Source organism: Calliphora vicina, unplaced genomic scaffold (assembly GCF_958450345.1).
Source record: "Calliphora vicina unplaced genomic scaffold, idCalVici1.1 scaffold_79, whole genome shotgun sequence".
NCBI classification, from domain to species: domain Eukaryota; kingdom Metazoa; phylum Arthropoda; class Insecta; order Diptera; family Calliphoridae; genus Calliphora; species Calliphora vicina.
In genome coordinates this window covers 29816-51485 of record NW_027052587.1, presented here as the reverse complement: position 1 = coordinate 51485, position 21670 = coordinate 29816, and the positions used below count along the sequence as shown (strand labels likewise).

General features: G+C 30.7%; 2 protein-coding genes across 2 annotated transcripts; both read left to right on the top strand.

Annotated features, from left to right (window-relative positions):
• Positions 1-267: 267 nt before the first annotated feature.
• LOC135963039 (uncharacterized) lies at positions 268-6504 on the top strand. The gene has a single exon (XM_065514818.1). The coding sequence runs from the start codon at positions 268-270 to the stop codon at positions 6502-6504; it is 6237 nt and encodes a 2078-aa protein (XP_065370890.1).
• Positions 6505-16427: 9923 nt separating this feature from the next.
• Positions 16428-18576, top strand: LOC135963040 (uncharacterized). Its single transcript, XM_065514819.1, has 2 exons — positions 16428-16522; positions 16577-18576. Exon 2 carries the CDS (start codon positions 16579-16581, stop codon positions 18499-18501), a length of 1923 nt encoding a protein of 640 aa, XP_065370891.1. The 5' UTR covers positions 16428-16522; positions 16577-16578; the 3' UTR covers positions 18502-18576.
• Positions 18577-21670: the final 3094 nt, after the last annotated feature.

The window sequence follows — 21670 nt, the reverse complement described above, 5'->3', positions numbered from 1 at the left end:
CAAAATTATATATTTTTTTTTTTTTAATTTTATTTTAATTTTATTTAAAAAAAAAAAAAAAACAAGTTATTTATTTCGAAATATTTCAATATATTAATTTCAAATATTTAATTTTCAAATACTAAAACAAAATGGGAACCACTAATATACATATATGTACTAATAATTTAAATTTATTTACTTAAAATTTTTTATTATTATTATATTTATATAATTTGTCCTAACATTAACATTTTCCAACAATTAGCTAAAGGATATTATAGCATTATGCCTAGACTACGTAAGACATCTGCTGCACAACGTAGGCGCGCAATGCAACTAGCTTTAGAGCACTATCGCGAAACAAATCGTGAAGATGATAGAGCCCGTAATTCGCAAATGCTATCACAGCGTAGGGAAATTGAAGATTATAGGGAAAACGAGCGTCGTCGAGATAATGAATATCAACATTTAAGACGATCAAGACAAAGCACGCAATTCAGAGATATGGAACGTGATCGAGATACCCTAGCACATTCCTCTATACGCGCAGATCCCGAATTTAGAGAATTAGAACGTGAACGGGATGCCTTAGCGCATTCTTCTAGACGTTCGGATCCCCTTATTCGCGCAGAAGAACAAAGACAAAATACAGCGGAACATACAAACCGACGAGAAATACCTGAGCTAAGAGAACCAGAGCGAGAACGGGATGCATTAGCACGTTCTTCTAGACGCGAAGATCCCGAAAACCGAGAAATAGAACGTGAACGTGATGCATTACTACATTCTTCTAGACGCGCAGATCCCGAGTTTAGAGAAGCAGAGCGAATACGGGATGCCCTAGCCCATTCCTCAAGACGCGCAAATCCAGAATACAGGGAAACAGAACGTGAACGTGATGTATTAGCACGTTCTTCTAGACGCGAAGATCCCGAAAACCGAGAAACAGAACGTGAACGCGATGCATTACTACGTTCTTCTAGACGCGAAGATCCCGAATACCGAGAAACAGAACGTGAACGTGATGCATTACTACGTTCTTCTAGACGCGCAGATCCCGAATTTAGAGAAGCAGAGCGTGAACGGGATGCCTTATCACACGCCTCCAGACGATTAGATATTCTAATACGCACAGAAGAGCAAGAGCGAAATACATTATTGCGCCAAGAATCTCGCAGAATTGCAAGAATTCACACTCAGGAATTACAACATATGCAAAATTGTCGCGTTCGAAATCTTCGAATGGATCCAGTTAACAGAGCGAATGAAAACTTAAGACAAGGTCAAAGAAATAGGAATAATAGGCAAACACTCTCCCCCGAAACAAGAATACAAAATTTAGAAGCAGATGCACGAAGACATGTTTGCAGAATATTGGAAGAATTTAATAATAACATAAAGAATGGGCCTACAGAAGTCTGTGTTTGTTGTGGCGGACTATGGTTCCCGAACCAAATAAAGAAATTATGCAGAAATAACTACGCGCACTTATCTGAAGTTTTCTTTTTGGCAGATGATTTTCCTTCTGAAGATAACTGTTATAAATTTTGCAATACATGTTGCAAAATTGTTAAAGATGGAAAAATACCCACTATTTGTTTAAATAAGGGATTACATTTCCCAGATATTCCTAATGAATTAAAAGACTTAACAGCATTGGAAGAAAGATTTGTGGCTCCGCGAATCCCATTCATGAGAATAGTATCTCTGGGATATAATCGGCAATGCGCTGTTAGAGGAGCAGTTGTAAACGTTCCAATTCATCTCGATAAAACTGTTGATGTGCTACCACGAAATTTTGACGAGACAGAAGTCATTCAAGTTCATCTCAAAAGGAGATTAGAATATAATCACAGTTTTATGACTGAAACAATTAGACCAAGGAAAATAATAGAGGCTGCAAGATACTTGGTTAATACGGAATTATATAGAAAGCACAACATAAGTATTTCCGATGATTGGATAGATAATGTGGGACAAAATGAAGAAGTTCTTTTTATATCAAATACTGAAGACCGCAGTGTAATTGAGGATTTAATAAATGAAAATAATACACATTTAACTGATCCCGACGAATTTAATCCTCAGGAAACGCTTTTGGAAAACATTCCAGTGGAAAATATATCATTGGAACGGATTTGTATTGCTCCTGGCCAAGGACAGAGGCCAATAGATATGATTTTTGATGAAGACTCTGAAGAGCTATCTTATCCATCGATATACTGTGGAGTTAAAAGGACATGCACTGCAACAGTAGGAAAAATTATTAAATCCGAGGCAAGACGCTACGATAGAAGATGTGCACGCGTAGACAAGATTTTATATTCTTATAAAAAGTTGGAATTATCACGTGTAAAAAATAGCATATCGACATGTTTGAGGAAAAAAGTAGGACCTAACCAACATACGGCTGTAAACATGTTAAATGAGCATTTTGTACAAAACCTAGTACAACACGATGATGGGTATCATATATTAAAAGGAATTCGATCTTCTCCTGCACACTGGGAAGGGGAGAAGAAAAAAGTTTTAGCAATGATACGACAATTTGGTTTGCCAACTTTTTTCATAACGTTGTCTGCCGCTGAATCGCAATGGCCTGAATTGCTAGTTATTTTAGTCAAAGTAGTCCAAAATAGAGTTATTACTGAAGAAGAGGCCTTAAATCTTACCACGCAGGAAAAATATAATTTAATACGACTTGATCCAATAACATCTTCACGATATTTCGACCAAAGAATACGACATCTCTTCAAACATTTTAAAAGTGCTGCAGGAATATTTGGTGAACATAAAGTTGTCAAATTCTATTGGAGAATAGAATTTCAACAAAGAGGATCTCCACATGTTCACGGCATATACTGGATGGATAATGCGCCAATATTTAATATAAATGATGAGACTACTTTTCCAGCAGTAGTTAATTTCATTGACACCTACATATCAACAGATTCAACAATAATGGAAGTATCTAATTATGTTTCATATCAAAAACATAATCACAACAGAACGTGTCAAAGAGAAATACGTGGACAAAAGATATGTAGATTTCATATCCCGTATCCACCTCTGCCAAATACGGAAATTCTCCTCCCACTTCCAGATGACATAGACAATAATAATTTGGAAAATCATAAAAAAAACTATGAAAAAATTCATAACATTTTGAATGGAAATTTATCAGATGATGAAGCAAATCGATTTGAATCTTTCGAAAGTTTCTTGGCAGACGAAAGGGTTAACTTAACATATGAGGAATATATTTTTGCATTAAGATCTTCATTAAAAAAGCCAAGAGTGTTTTTAAAAAGGTCTTTTAACGATAGATGCATTAATGCGTTTAACCCTAAAATATTATCCATGCAAAGAGCAAATATGGACATTCAATTTGTACTGGATGCATATGCATGTGTGTCGTACATTGTAAATTACATAAATAAATCAAACAGAGGAGTTTCAAGACTATTACAAGAGGCAATGAATGAAATACAGACTGGAAATTTTAGCATCAAACAAAGACTTCAGCATATCGGAAACAAATTTATATCTGCCTCGGAAGTTTCCGGACAAGAAGCTGCATACAATATCCTAGGAATGCATCTGTCGCAATGCAGTAGTGCTGAAGTGTTTATAAATACTATGGCACCAGAAAAAAGGGTCCGAATTTTGAGACCTAGATCCGAACTTGCGGAATTACCTGATGATTCAACAAATGTATTTCAAAGCAATATCTTGGATCATTACATTCAACGACCGGATATATTAAATGATGTTTGCTTAGCGTTCTTTGCAGCTTATTACTCATTTTCAAAGAAACTTCGAAGAAGTGCACGTTTTCAAGAAGATGAAGATGACTACCAAGAAAATGACATCGATATTACTGAAGTAGGAGCCCCACTTCCATTAAAAAACAATTCTGGGTATATATATAAGAGAAGAAATGCCAGCATTATTAGATTTCCAAAATTTAGTATTGAAGTAGCAAGAGATGAATATTTTCGAAATCTTGTTATGCTTTATTTGCCATGGCGTAATGAACAGGAAGAAATATTAAGTAATAATAATGAGCAGACATGCATTACCCACAAAAATATAATTGAAAATAATCGAGTATTATTCGAAAGTCTAAAAGAAGGAGAACTAGATGAAATTCTTCAACGAATTCAAGAAGAAGCTGATAATATACAGGAACAGGAAGAGAATATTAATATTGATGATGAGTTTAGAGCATTAGCAATTCCTGTAGTAGACGAAAATATAAATATATTAAATATTGCAGATGGAAATCAAGATAATGATGATGAAAATCCAGATGGTATTCGAATAATCAGATTACCTGCTTTAATAAGTAAAGATGAATTAATAACGTCTGTCAGAATGTTGAATGTAAAGCAACGGGAGTATTTACATCATTTATTGCGAAATGTTTTAGACGATGTTAAATTCCACGAATTTATAAGTGGAGGTGCAGGCGTTGGAAAAAGTAGACTGATTAAATCTATATATCAGTCAGTAACAGAACGGTTCAACTCTGTTCCAGGATCTAATCCGGATTTAGTTAAAGTTTTACTGTGTGCTCCAACTGGAAAAGCTGCATTTGGCATAGGAGGAGCTACATTACACGCCATGTTCTCATTGCCAATTAATCAGTTTTCCGGAGAAATTCGCCCTCTCAGCAACAATGTTGTGAATTCATTAATAGCGAAGTTCATGGACTTGAAGATTATAATAATTGACGAAATTTCAATGGTAGGCGCCAAAATGTTAGGATATTTGGATGCCAGATTAAAACAAATCTTCAAAAGTACAGCCGCTTTCGGAGGAATATCGATATTAGTATTTGGAGACCTAAAACAATTACCTCCTGTTGGTGACAGATGGGTTTTTAGTACAAATCCATCAAATCCATATGGTGTTTTAGCCGGAGAAGGCCTATGGAATCTCTTCAAGTTTTACGAATTAACAGAAATAATGAGACAACGGGATGATCTCAGTTTTGCACAGGCGCTAAACTCAATGGCTGTTGGAGAAATGGATACAACGCAAATTGAACTTATAAAGTCACGAGTTGTAGAGAATACTTCAATTATCCCATCGGAAGCAATACATTTGTTTTGGTCAAATGCTGAAGCTGACCAATACAACTTATTACGGTTAGGACAAATTTCGACAAATGAATTCACATCAAAGTCTTTTGATGTTATTAAGTCCGATATTTTAGCAACATCAAATCGAAATCGAATTCTTAATATGGTGTTAAAGATGAAAACTTCCGAAACACAAGGACTTCCCGGGCAGTTAAAATTAAAAACAACTGCTAAATACATGATGACTGTAAATATAAATACAAGTGATGGACTTGTAAATGGAGCTGCTGGAGTTTTAATGGACATAGAATTAAATAGTCAGACTGGAAATCCGACAATACTTTGGATTATGTTCTCTGATGAAAATGTAGGCATTGAAGCCCGTCGACAAAAAATACATCCTCATGAGCTATCTTGGACACCAGTCGAAAAATGTGTGAGAACTTTTCAATACAAGAGTAATGAAAATATTACAATTGAAAGAACTCAGTTCCCATTGGTACTAGCTGAAGGTATAACTATACACAAAAGCCAAGGAGCGACGTACTCGAAAGTTATAGTTCATACTCGAAAGGGAATGAGTAGATCTGCTCTTTATGTAGCTTGTAGTAGAGCTACAACTGCATCCGGCCTTTTTATTATTGGCAGTTTTAATCCTCCTGGCCGACTCAAAACTTCAGATCCAGTTAAAGTGGAATTGGATCGTCTGCGCTCAGAAAAAGCTTTACGGACAAAATTCGAATTCATGGGATATAATGAACTGAAAGTAACGATGTACTACCAAAACATACAGAGCCTACAAGCACACCTTCAAGATATATCAGTAGATATGACAATTACGCATACTGATATAATATGTCTCGTTGAAACTTGGAGCTATCCTGAAGAAGAATTTATAATGCCAAACTTTAATATAATAAGCCGAATCGATTGTTTCAATAGAACTGATATAGGGGAAAGACGTCGAAATAGAAAAGGAATAATTGTATACATCAATGATAACAACATAAACGAAGCAGAACATTTATTCCAGGAAGAATGTTGCATCAATGGCAAATTTCTTCAATATATAGCCTTCAAATTTAAAGAGATTTATTTTATTGTAATTTACAAGACTCCCGCCTTTCCTCAATCGGAATTAATATCAGTATTACGACATGCAATAGACAAATTACGAGACAGTTCTGGGAATATAAATAATAATGTATATGTAATTGGAGATTTTAACATATGTCGCAAAACTGAAGAAAGTAATACCGAAAAGTTCTTCAACGATGAAAGATTTTATTCCCTTATAGACAAAGCTACTCCAACCACTAAGCATGGAACCAATATTGACTGGTTATTTTCAAATGCTGATGAAGATAACAGTAAAGTAATGATATATCCAACAATTCACAGTTACCATGATGGAATATTGCTAGGAATCAAATAATTTAAAAAGAAAATATGACATGACTCAAAACATCAGATCCAGTTAAAGTGGAATTGGATCGTCTGCGCTCAGAAAAAGCTTTACGGGCAAAAATTCGAATTCATGGGATATAATGAACTGAAAGTACCGATGTACTACCAAAACATACAGAGCCTACAAGCACACCTTCAAGATATATCAGTAGATATGACAATTACGCATACTGATATAATATGTATCGTTGAAACTTGGAGCTATCCTGAAGAAGAATTTATAATACCAAACTTCAATATAATAAGCCGAATCGATTGTTTCAATAGAACTGATATAGGAGAAAGACGTCGAAATAGAAAAGAAATAATTGTATACATCAATGATAACAACATAAACGAAGCAGAACATTTATTCCAGGAAGAATGTTGCATCAATGGCAAATTTCTTCAATATATAGCCTTCAAATTTAAAGAGATTTATTTTATTGTAATTTACAAGACTCCCGCATTTCCCCAATCGGAATTAATATCAGTATTGCGACATGCAATAGACAAATTACGAGACAGTTCTGGGAATATAAATAATAATGTATATGTAATTGGAGATTTTAACATATGTCGCAAAACTGAAGAAAGTAATACCGAAAAGTTCTTCAACGATGAACGATTTTATTCCCTTATAGACAAAGCTACTCCAACCACTAAACATGGAACCAAATGCTGATGAAGATAACAGTAAAGTAATGATATATCCAACAATTCACAGTTACCATGATGGAATATTGCTAGGAATCAAATAATTTAAAAAGAAAATATGAAAAGCTATTAAATAATATCATACATATGCATATACATTCAATAAAATTTATAATCATATCGCACTAGTTCCTCTAAAGAGCGTCAACTCTAAATCTCACTTTTTGCAAGAAATCGATGTACAGTGGTAATATCTACCCACTGTAAAAATCTGCTATCATTTTCTCTACTCTTTCGCCAAAAAATACAGTTGCATCCGTACAGTTGTTTCATTGTAATGTATTGGAAAAAAATAGTTTTTTGCTTCTACTGAACATTTTAAAATTTTGAGTTGACGCTCTTTAGAGGAACCAGTGTGATATTTTCTATGAAAACATCGCTAATATAATATAAACTAGCATATAATAATGGACTTTTATGCCATTATATAAATAATAAAGGACTTATAATAGAATTATATTTTCATCACATTAAATGCATGTTAAATAGTGTTGTATATAAAAATCACTTTTCCGAAAATTTTTTAAAGAAACCAATGATCAATCTTTGCTTCTACTGCTTTAGCATGAAAAAAATAAAGCAGAATTACATTATCATCACTTCGCATGTTAAATAGTGATGTAAAACAAAAGTGACTATAATGTGATTGTTAAGTGATTTTATTTTATTTATTTATTTATTAATTTTAATATTTAATGCATGAACCAATCAATCACAATCACTTTTGAAAACAAGATTGAAATCACATAAAAGCAATGAATGGGAATCTTAAAGAAGAATATCCATGCATGTGATGAAATCATTGCTATTTGTTTTTTGTAGTTACCTGTAGTGCATGCAGTAGTTTTTTAAAGTACATATGTAGTGTTAAATGAATTTTTATTATTTTCTTTAATTAAATTAGTTCTTTCTTAAAACTAATTTAATTAATAAAACTCCACTACAGTCCGGATTGTAGTGTGTACGTGTCCCTACGATATGGGGACGAGCCCTTCTCGGTCGGGTAAGGGCGGGTAAGTGTGAGGCGGGACCGTTCGAACCAGACATATTTGTCCAATTCACAACGTAGTTGCATGTTTTACGTTGTATGATACAACTATTGTAGTTGTGAACACAGATTTCGCAAAGTTGTAAGTTTACCTTGTCAAGCCTTGAAAATACCAAAAAAGAAGATCAAAACAGATAATTTCAAAGTCTATTAATATGTAAAATTAATAGCGAAATCGAACAATAGCATACTAGTGTCTGCCATGTGTAAAAATGCAAACAATTGACAAATATTTAAAACAAATTATCATTTTTCATTAATTAAATAAATCAAATGATTTCAGTGTTGCCATTTCGTTGTTATTTTACACCAAAATAAGTTAATTCTTTTGTTTATGTATAAATATGAACTTTTGGTAACACTTAACCTGAATTCACCCATGAGTTTTTGAAACATTTTTTGTTCGAAACAATTGAAGTCTCTCTCAAAAATAGAACGTCAAACTACATATAAAAAAAAATTTTTCCGAACAAAAAATGTTTCAGAAAACATAACTACGTACAATTGTACGAAAATAACAAATACAAAATATTGAGAATCTCAATTACACTTCACTTGATATTCGAGAATATCTAACTAATTTGGTATGGGAGATATCACTACACTGCTCTGATCCCACCCATTTTAAACCTTTTATGTAAATATCAAGCTTTACTTTAACTTTCCTTTATATGGGAGGGTTCATTCCTACTAAGCCGATCATGCTTAGCTAAACTTCAAACATGGATCAGGAATAAATTCGTTTTTAGCTAACCTCCGTAGAATGGTAATAAATTGATTGATACAGCGTTTAAATACCTTTAGAATTATAGTTCTCCAGATATTCAAAATTAATTATTTACTTTGTGCCACGACCACTAATTCAATCCAATCTATGTGGTAAGAGAGCTATGCGGATAAAGTTTGAAGAACCTTGCAATTATTACTTTGTATGGGAGGTGATTTACCTCCTTTTCCGACTATTTTTGTTCCCCAGATATTCGAAATCAATATTTACTCTGTATGGGAGGTGCTACGCCCTCTAATTCAATTCCGTCTATATTCAACTAAACTCCGCATTTATTTACAACAACAAATTGGACAAACACTCATTGCTTTGTATACTTTTTAGCTTAAGGTTCACATGTACACGTTTTTGCATATGTGTTAGTAACATCTTTAAACGCTTATTACTCCTAAAAAACTGAACCGATTTCAATCCCTTTAAAATGATATATTTTTTGCCCAAATTGAATGTATAATGTGAGCTTAAATGGGGTCTAAAGAAAACGTCTTGCCTATTAATATTATGATGATATATATATATATATATGTATATCAAATATTTAGTTATTATAAAAAATAATTATGCATCCACAACAAAGGTGAAGGGTATATAAGATTCGGCATAGCCGAATATAGCACTCTTACTTGTTAAATGGTCCCTTTTTTATACCCTTCACCTTCGTGAGAAGGGTATATATAAGTTTGTCATTCCGTTTGTAATTTCTACATTTTTCATTTCCGACCCTATAAAGTATATATATTCTGGATGCTTATAGATAGCGGAGTCGATTAAGCCATGTCCGTCTGTCTGTCTGTCTGTCTGTCTGTCTGTCCGTCTGTCTGTCTGTTGAAATCAATTTTCTGAAGGCCCCAGATATCTCCGGGATCCAAATCTTCAACAATTCTGTCAGACATACTTTCGAGAATTTTGCTATTTAAAATCAGCAAAATCCGTCCATAAATAACGGAGATATGAGCAAAAATCCGAGACAACCTCTGAAAATTTCATCAAAAAACACAATGTATTGCATGCTTTGACAAAAAAACAACAAAACGTATGGTTGGATGTGCAAGATTTACGTATTTTGTTTTTTTTTTGTGTTTTGTTTCTTTTGGCGTTGTTGTTGTTTTTTATACAACTAACCGTTCGTTTGGTTGTGTGTTGGTTTTTTTGACAAAAAAAAACAACAAAACGTATGTTTGGATATGCAAGTTTTGCGTATTTTGTTTTTTTTTTGTGTTTTGTTTCTTTTGGCGTTGTTGTTGTTTTTTATACAACTAAACTTTTGTTTGGTTGTGTGTTGGTTTTTTTGACAAAAAATCAACAAATCGTATGTTTGAATGTGCATGCTTTGCGTATTTTGTTTTTTCTTTTGGTTTTTTGTTTCGTTTGGCGTTGTTGTTGTTTTTTATTTATACAACAAAACGTTTGTTTGGATGTATGTTGGTTTTATTGCTTTGCTTTTTGGTGTTTTGTTTCGTTTGTAACTTCTACAATTTTTATACCCTTCACCTTCGTGAGAAGAGTATATATAGGATTCTCATTTCGTTTGTAACTCCTACAATATAATCTGTTCGTCAGCAATTAAATGTAAAATTTTTAAAAGTTTTCTTGATATAATTAGGATGCTATACGCTGAAAGTGGGCAATATACATACATATATACATACTAAAATAGGGTATTTCTGAGGCTATATATTATTATGGTTTACATATTGTTTATGAAAATAATAATATGTTCGAAATTTAACCCAAAATATGGTCAAAATGCAGATTTAAATTTTCATAGCAAAATAAATTATGACAACAACAATAGAATGCTTATGTTAAAAATTGTTGTATTTTGTTTCTATTGTATACAAACTGTTTTTGCTTAGCTTTTTGTTGTTTCTTTTTGTAAAGGTCAGTATTGTCGTATCGATGTTTTAAATATGTATGTACTAGGATCGCCTGGAGGTCAAAATTCGACCACTAATAACGAAATTATACAGTTACTTTGAGTATACGCAAAAATATTTTTCACGTTTGTGTACAAATACACGTGTATTTAGATGTGCATAAACATGTTGTTGTTGTTTTTCATGCAAATTTAAAACGCTTTTTAACACTTTTATGGAAAGAACTTTTTTTTGTGCACATCTAGAGAAAAATACCTTTTAAACCATATATGTTTCATCAATATTGGTGGACAATAACGTACTTAAAAGTGTACCACAAAAAAACGTGTGGCCTATTTATATACATATACAGCTATGGACATATAAATGGCACATTTTACCAAAAGTTCTTTCTTATACTACTATATCGTAAATACTATTAACAAACAAAAAATTTTTGGTTTTTTGCAAAGTTTTATTACTTATCTTTAAAATGAATATAAACAAAAATTTAAATTCATTATTTTAAAAAAATTTCTTTATTAAGAAAAAAAACACCACTGAAATCAGCTGGACACATAAATGGCACAATTTTTAAAAAAGAGAAAAAAATCATTTTAATATTTCATTTGTTGGTTTTTTGGTATGTACAAATATTTTACTATTAATATTAGTGATGTAGCCTTTGTTTTTGATAACAGCTTCGCACCTGCGACCCATATTTTCCACTAGTTTTTGGCATTTTGTTTTGGGTATGGCATACGAATCTTTCTGAGCTGCCGACCACAGATCGTCCATATTTTTATAATTTTATTGTTGCTGTATCAACCTTGACTTCGTTCCAAAGGTCCTCTATAGGATTTAAGTCAGGGCACTGGGCTTGCCAATCCAAAACTTCGATCTTCTCTGCACAAAACTACATCTTTTACTTCTTTAGACGAGTGTTTGGGGTCAATATCTTGCATTAATTGGCATGGAATCGAAGGCATATGGCTCCATATGGTTTATTATAATATCTAAGTACTGAAACTTATCCATTTAGCCATTGATTTTTATAAGGGGACCTACGCCATGCCAAAAAAAAAACACCCCAAACCAAAAATATTTCAAAACAATTAGTCTTCGCCAGAACCCATAGAGAAAAGCCCATTATTTTTTGGAAAAACGTGTTATGGAGTGACGAAACAAAAATTAATAGGATAGGAACAGATGGCAGAACCTTTGTTCATCGTCCTTAAGGACAAGTGTACAATCCTCGGTTCATTCAGAAGATGGAGAAACGCGGTGGTGATAGCATTATGGTTTAGGGTGCATTTTCTTGGCATGGCGTAGGTCCCCTTATAAAAATCAATGACAAAATGGATAAGTTTCAGTACTTAGATATTATAATAAACCATATGGAGCCATATGCCTTCGATTCCATGCCAGTTAATGCAAGATATTGACCCCAAACACTCGTCTAAAGTAGTAAAAGATGTGGTTTTGTGCAGAGAAGATCGAAGTTTTGGATTGGCAAGCCCAGTGCCCTGACTTAAATCCTATAGAGGACCTTTGGAACGAAGTCAAGGTTGATACAGCAACAATAAAATTATAAAAATATGGACGATCTGTGGTTGGCAGCTCAGAAAGATTCGTATGCCATACCCAAAACAAAATGCCAAAAACTAGTGGAAAATATGGGTCGCAGGTGCGAAGCTGTTATCAAAAACAAAGGCTACATCACTAATATTAATAGTAAAATATTTGTACATACCAAAAAACCAACAAATGAAATATTAAAATGATTTTTTTCTCTTTTTTAAAAATTGTGCCATTTATGTGTCCAGCTGATTTCAGTGGTGTTTTTTTTCTTAATAAAGAAATTTTTTTAAAATAATGAATTTAAATTTTTGTTTATATTCATTTTAAAGATAAGTAATAAAACTTTGCAAAAAACCAAACATTTTTTGTTTGTTAATAGTATTTACGATATAGTAGCATAAGAAAGAACTTTTGGTAAAATGTGCCATTTATATGTCCATAGCTGTATATATGTATATAAGATTATATCTATTATTGTACTTTTTCGGTAAGAATTCAAAAGTACTCGAAGTATGTACATTAGAGCGTACCACCTTACAAGCAAAAAAAAAAAAGTTCGCCGTACATCCCCTAATATGATGTATTTCAGCAAGGCAGTTACGAACATTTTTTTTTTGCCGAATGTAGGGGTCGCCTTTTTACATTTTTCGTTATATCTTTGGCATTTATAATCGGATATTTAAGTATGATACATTAATATTTTTGTCTCGAGGCTTAAAGGTTAGTAAAGGTTTAATGATTTCTTCCGAGCTTTAATTTTCTGAAATTACGGTGGTATGTTAGAGTAGTAGGAACAGATATCTAGTGGATAAATACTAGAATCGGAAACTTAAGGTCAATGGACCTTAAAGTATGATATATCAATGTGTTTGTCTCGAGAAGACAAAAACAATTGATTGCCATTTACACAATCATTTTTTTTTTAAATGCCGTTAACAATAACAACTCAAAAATGATTACTGTGTTTTGATTTGTATACAAAGTATTCAAATGATGCATAAAAGCTCGATGATAAGTTGAATGCATACGACAAAATCAGTGCATTAATTTGTTTTAAATAAATTTTCGCGCGTGTTTCAAGAACAAAATTTCGTCTTATTTTGACACAATGAACTGCGAAATAATAACAAATATAGTCTTAAATTAATTCAAACATACTCATATAGGATAGTATAGATTTACTCAAAAAACTCTGCGTATATTCAAAACACTCATATTGATTCGCTGCCTTTATGAATGGTAAGAGTTTACAGAATATACAAGCAATTACATGCATTTTGTAACAAAACACTTGCTGTGGTGAATTATGCAATGACAGTATTCGTTTAATTTATGTATAGTGATAACTCAGTATTCACTTTTGCAAAATAATAAATATGTATGTATGTCATTTGAATGGCATTCATGCACATCTCTGATATCTATATACCTAGTGTCTTTATAATAACTACATAATAGTATGTATGTGTTCAAGTTTTTTTTTCCAACACATTTTTTTATAAAATGTCACCCAGGTACAATTATTAGAAAGTATGTTCTCAATTATAATTTCCCTTAAATGTCAAACAAAAGAAAATTAAAACAAGTAAGAGTGCTATATTCGGCTGTGCCGAATCTTATATACCCTTCACCAAATTATACTTGAAAATTTTAAATATTTTTAGGTAAACAAAATTACATTTTTTTTCCAGTTGTTTTTTGAATTTTTTGGAAAAAAAATTTTTTCGATTGTTATTTTAAATTTTTTTTTTTTAAATTTAAAAAAATTATTTTTTTTAAATTTTAATAAAATTTTTTTTTTTAAATTTAAAAAAAAAAATTTTTTTTAAAATTTTAAAAAAATTTTTTTTTAAATTTTAAAAAATTTTTTTTTTTAAATTTTAAAATTTTTTTTTTTAAATTTTTAAAATTTTTTTTTTGTTTTTAAATTTTTTTTTTTTTTTTAAAAAAATTCGGGTTCAAAATTTTTTTCCCGATTTTGACCCATTGTAGGTCCAACTTACTATGGTCTTATATACGTCGTTGCAAATGTCTTTGAAATATCTATCATTAGATATCCATATTGTCTATTAATGTCTTAGTAATCCAGATATATGTAAAAAATAGGTCAAAAATAGAGGTTGTCTTGGTTTTTTCCTCATATCTCAGCAATTTGTGGACCGATTTTGCTGATTTTAAATAGCAAAATTCTCGAAAGCATGTCTGACAGAATTATTGAAGATTTGGATCCCGAAGATATCTGGGGTCTTCAGAAAACTGATTTCAACAGACAGACAGACAGACAGACGGACAGACAGACAGACAGACAGACGGACATGGCTTAATCGACTCCGCTATCTATAAGGATCCAGAATATATATACTTTATAGGGTCGGAAATGAAAAATGTAGAAATTACAAACGGAATGACAAACTTATATATACCCTTCTCACGAAGGTGAAGGGTATAAAAATACCTATCAAAATAAAATGTTTAAAAAAAAAAAAATTAATTCCAGTTTTGTTGAAAAAACCCATTTTAAAAGTTTATATCTGAAAAAAAAAACTAATTTTACTAAATAAAAAAAAACTAATTTTACTAAATAAAAATGTGAAAAATTAAAGTTTAACGCAAAAAATTTCTAAAAACGTGCACCAGAGTTTGACGTTGTAGAGATAAATATTGACAACTCTCCCTAATAATTGTACCTGGTTGATTCTGCCATTATAAAATGTTAATTTTTAGGAATGGTTCTCATATTTAATCATACATACCTATTTACAATGAATTTAACATATAAAAATATCTAAAACCCATTTGGAAAGTTTTGAAATGTAATTTTCTAAAAATTTCTAATTTGAATACATTTAAGAAAAGTTATCTAATTACATAAACTGTGGAAATAATTCCCATTTAAAAATAATATTTATCAAATCCGGCAGCCCTATGCCAGTTGGTTTTCACATTCTCTCTTCGGTAAGAAAAAACTATCAAACAACGTAAAAGCAAAGACTATAAATATATACCTATGAACGTATATATGAAAACAAGTTTTCTATAGGATCTTGGTTAAAATGGCTCGTTAGAATGCAGAGTAAATTTTATTACATTTAATTATGGTATTTAATTAATGTATGTAATAATTAAGTGATCATTTTCAATTTGCTAGTTTTATTTCTCTCTAAATATGTAAAAAAAAATGTATATGATAAAGGTTTTTTACTTCGGTGCGAATCAATATAGTTTCATTTCTACAACAATAAACCACGTATTCTTACCCTACAATAACACAAACGGTAATATTTTCTTTTCCACAGGTTATTTGCACACAAATTTTGTGAAAACAAGATTTCTTTTAGTTTGTTTGTTTTTGATTCGGCAATATAAATCTGTATACATACATGCACACACGTATATAAGAATGAATTGCTGAGAGATGAGAATAATACGTTCTCTGAGTATAATAAGTTCTCTGAGTACAATAAGTGGCAGTAGCCCAGTGTTGCCACTTCATGTGTAATTACACATATTGTGTGTAATTTTTGTTTGCATGTGTAGCTCATGTGTAATTAGTTTCATGTGTAATTTATGTGTAATTTCATTGCAACTTATTTTTGGAGACTTAAATATTTCCTTTTAAACACTGGTTTTGTTTGTAATTTTTTTCACTTTACAACACTTACACGAAAAGTGTGTACACACATATCTGACCTTTTCTTACATATACAATATTTTGCACACTTGTTAGAATAATAAATTTGTGATTATTTATATAAAAAAACGATACACACATATGCAGGTAATTTATTTTCACTTTACAGCACTTATACCAAAAGGGCATACATATTTATATCAGTCCTTTTCTAACATGTGCAATATTTTGCGCACTTGTTAAAATAAGAAGTCGGTGCTTGTTTATCAACAAAAAATGTGATCTACAAACAATTTGTAGAAAATAGTAAAGCACATTGCGTCGCAAAATTTAGCCTGTATATAAAAATTTTTGCTCAAACTGATTTCTAATGATTTCTTGTTTGAAGTATGTAAAAATTATGGTGTTTTTTATATCAAATTAAATAATAATTTATTTTAGGAATGACGGGAAGAAATAGCTTTAGATTTCAATCTGATTGGCTACATAAAACCGAATTTAAAGGCTGGCTGGTAAGGATAAAAGATGGTGAAAATGACGCAGCATTTTGTAAGCTGTGTAACAAAAGATTAATGTGCCATAAGCCAGTTTTATCAAGGCATTTAAACACAAATTTTCACAAAGCTGCTGCTGCCGCCATTAAATCAACTCCAAATATTACCATTGCTTTAAATAGCTCAAATTCAAACAAAGAAGCCGTTAAAAGAGCAGAATTAAAAATAGTTGGCTTATTAGCCACAAACAATTTGGCATTTAGGTTGGTAGATGACCTTGTTCCAATACTAAAATCATCTTTTCAAGACTCCGATATATTAAAACAAGTTAGCCTCCATAGAACAAAAGCAACGGCCTTAATGAAAAATGTTTTAGGCCCGGATTTTTCTCAAGAGCTGTATACGAAATTAAAAAATACAGTTTTTTCAATTATAATAGATGAAACAACTGATATAAGCACAACAAAACAAATTGCCTTTACTGTAATTTTTTATAATGATGATACATCCAGTATTCAATATTCCTTTTTTGATTTTAAGGAATGTGAATCCTCCACCGCAAAAGATATTTTTAATCTTCTAAAGAGTACAATAACTGAAAAAGGTATTCCATTTCAAAATTTAGTAGGATTTGCTTCCGATACACCCAATGTTATGTTTGGTCAGTACAATTCTGTGGCCAAATTTTTAAAAAATGAGAAGCCGGATATAGCAGTAATAAAATGCTCTTGCCATTTAATCCACTTAGTAGCTTCGAAGGCCTGCCTAAAACTACCAACATATTTGGAAGATTTGCTGCGCAACTTGGGTTCATATTTTAATAGAAGTTATATTCGGCAAAAAAAACTAGAAGAGTTTCAAGAGTACTTCCAAACTGGAGTACATAAAATATTATCACCAGCAATTACCAGGTGGCTTTCAATACATTGTTGTGTTAAACGAGTTTTGGAACAGTTTGAGCCTTTAAGAAGTTTCTTAAGACTCGAAGTTTTTGAAGATCCATCAAAAGTAACCGAAACTATGCTTCATTCATTAGACGACCCAAAAACTAAAATTTATTTTGAATTTTTGTCATATGCTTTAGGTATTTTAGTTTCATTTAATGTCCTTTTTCAATCAGAAAAACCAATTTTATACAAAATGAAGAACGAAGTTATAAATATATTGCAAACATATTATTCAAATTATATAAAGATGGACGTTTTGAAGTCAAAATGTATATGGCAAATCAATGAATCAGATGAAAACCTATTTTCAAGTTTAAATGATATTTATATTGGAGTTGCTGCATATGAATCATTATCTCAAATTTCTACTACAGAAAAAACAATAATTCTTCAAAATTGTAGGGAGTTTTACATAGAGGCAATTCATCAAATAAAGTCAAGATTTGACTTTAGTGATCCAATTTACTCTATTGTAGATATTGTAAATCCCAAAAATGCTCAAAATTTTGAACCAAAATCGCTAACCCTATTTACAAAAAGATTTCCGTTATTCGATATAGATTTGCAACAACTCGACAATGAGTGGCGACAGAATGCTCTATTAGACATCGTCAAATTTGAACTTAATGGAAGTTTAGAACCAGAAGCGTACTGGCTTAAAGTTTTTAAATTAAAAAATTCCTTGGGAGATAGTTTGTTTCCGAATTTACAAAAAGTCATTAATTTTATTTTAATTTTACCATTCTCAAATGCTTCTGCCGAAAGGATATTCAGTAATTTAAAAAATTGCAAAACAGATTTGAGAAATAAGATGTCTTCTGAAACTTTAGCATCAATTTTTTTTACAAATGAAGGAATTCGGAGAAATGGTAATGAAAACTATGAACCTAGTCAGGAAATGTGCAAAAAAAAATGGAAATTTTGATCTCAAATTTATAGTTTAAATTACATGAATTTATGTTTACTATTTTTATTTATTTGTTTTTGTTTATAAATATGAATTATTTATGTAAACACTCATATAGAAATGTATAATTTATTTTATTTTTTATTGTTTTTTATGTTTAAATAAAAATAAAAAAATACATGTGTAATTTTTCTGTAGATGTGTAATTTAGGAGCCGACCAAGTGTAGTTTATAAATTCCTTGGTGGCAACACTGCAGTAGCCGTACTGCCATCGACAAATTTGGCACTGGCAGTACAATGTATGGCAGTGCAACATCTTTATATATTTATACACTGTACACTGTATAATATACAGTCTTTGGTAAAAGTTACCAAAACAACAGTTAACATTTACCTGTGGTTGTTGTAAAACTGTCGTCACTTTATTAATACAAATTATTTTTTTGCAAAAACAATGAGAACAAATTGCCACGTAACATTGTTATGCATGCGCACTTACATATATACATATGTATATTCAACGGTCAAACATTGCGTAGTGGCAAAATCTCTCAATAATAATAATAACAAAATACCACAAAACTTCTTTTTTTTTCTATTCCATTTGTCTCTTCAATATAATTTGCTAAAAGGATTTGTTTTAAGAGTATTGTAAATACTCTTAATAGAGTAAAACGAATACTTGTTTTTATAAGGCACTAATACAGGTGCATCATACTTTTAGCGAGAGTAAGGTTTTTTTTGACAATTTTTTTTCTTAACCCTTTCGATACATTACTCTAATTGTGAGGATATTACGAATTTTATGTTTTCAAATCAGTTTGTAAAAAGTTCATGACTAATATTGGGTGGTTGGGAAGAGGGTGGTCAACAATAATACTATCCGTTTGATTTTGCAGTGTAATCGTATAACAAATTCCAAACAATTTTATATGGACTAAAAAAAAGTAAAATTGCCTTTGCACACTAACACCACTTTGCGTTTTTTGAGTAGCGCTCTCTGGCATTCAGTGCACTGATACAAAGGTTTGTAAGAATGATTTCTTTTAATTTTTTTTCCCAATTACGTACGTGTGAAAGAAAATAAAACCAGAGAGCTCTTAAGGTGGCTCTTTGCCGATGTAAGGACTAAAAGATGTGCTTAACAGCCGTGATTAAAGGGTTAATGGTTTTTAATTCTATGTCGATTACTGAAATTGCCTATCACTTTTGAGCAAGAGTAAACAAAATACTCTCTGCTGTAGTTTTTATAAAAGAGATAAATGTGGCAACAAAGCCAAGTGCAACACACTTTGTGCAGTTCCAATGTGTGTAGTAATGTTATGGCAGAACTATAACAAATATATGAACTATTGTCTGCTGTTTTTGTTTGGATGGATAGCGTTTAATGCAGGGATTCACCTTGTGGGCCTTCTAAAAGACACATTTACTTATTTTAAACGGCATATTTTAAATGTTCATTCCACTATGCCTTCATTAAACCTTTTAGTATCGAGTAGCAAGGCACTGGGTGCCAATCACATACTGTGTAAAATTGAAATGATTTTGTAATGCGGCTGGTTGACTTGTTTGTCTGCAAAACAAGGCCCTTTAAAAGGGCATCTTTACTACATCTTTTTCCCGCTCGGAAAGATGAGAGTAGGTTTCTTTTTGGCAATTTTTTCTTAATGTTGTTATATAGTACAACAAACTCTGTGACGTTAGTTTACAGTTATTAATATGTATGTATGTATACAAAAAAGAAGGTGGTAAGTTTGTTTAGAAAAGTTTAACTTTAATTGTATGCGAACTTCCGTAGATGAAAGTAAACAATTTTATGTAAATTTTAAAGAGAAGTTTAATTAATTTTAAATTTTTTTAATCAAAATTGAAATTTTTCTATTTACCATTAAATTTTTATTTAATAAAAAAAAATTAAATATATACTCAAAGAAAAGTTGTAAGTGTTTTATAGTTTTTAATAGTGGTTCCCGTAGTGTTTTAATATTTAAAATGTAAGTGAAAATTTTTAAATATACATATTTTATTAAGAATTTAACATACAGTGGTGGCCAGGAATTTAAGACAAAAATTGTTTGCTAAATTCCATGTAATTGTCAATTATTTTTTCAAATATTTCCACAAATATGTATGCATGAGGACTGTTTTAACACACAAGTGTGTTTTATTCGACTGTGTCAATTCATACATATTCACCATGAACACATAAAATTTTTCTACAACTTGACCAAAAAAATTCTTTTTAAATAAACGTATTTTCTCACATTTATATCATTATAATTTTATTATTATAAAATATTCGGACCAAATTTCGTATTTTTAGTTCCATTAGTTTCGGTCATATATTATTAACAGCGGATGTTCGCTGAGGTTTGTCAACGTATTTCCACATATCTTTGTCCATATATGTTTTACCGATTTTTCCAAACATTTTTCAGAAACTAGAAACAATAATAAATTTCATACCCTTAGAGGTCCTTTTATTTTGGCTCAATCGTACTTAAAATTCAGTTGATGAAAAAAAATTCAAGTATTTGTCTTAAATTGGTGGCCACCACTGTATGTAAATAACAAATTTATTTAAAAGCTTTTATAATAATTTATTAAAAATCTTTTATTTATCAAATTTTAAAAAATTATATAGGTATGTATAAATAGAAAATTTTTTTAAATATTTTTTTAAGGATTTAACATTAATAGAAAAATTCTTAAAAATTTTCTATTATACATACATATGTACATAATTTTTATAAATATTTGTATATACAAATACAAATTTTCAAACATTTTCAATGAATTTACCAAAATGTTTTTATAAAACGATATTTAAAAATTTTCTATAAATTTCTAAAATGTTTTTATTAAAATTACATTTTTAAGAAATTTAACATAATAGAAAATGTACTAAAAATGTTATTTTGATAGATTTCTTTAAAAATTGAAAATAGAAAAAATTTTATATAAAAAGATAAAAAGAAAATTTATCTAAAATATTAAATAAATAGAAAATTTATTAACAATTTTCTACAAATAATTTTTTTTTCATAAATAAACAATTTATCAATAATTTTTTATGAATTTACCAAACATTTTTTATAAATAAATATTGCGTCGTTTCAAAAAAAATTGATGAAAGTCGGTTTACATATTCTTTGTAGGTATAAACACGAAATTTAAAGTTCTCTA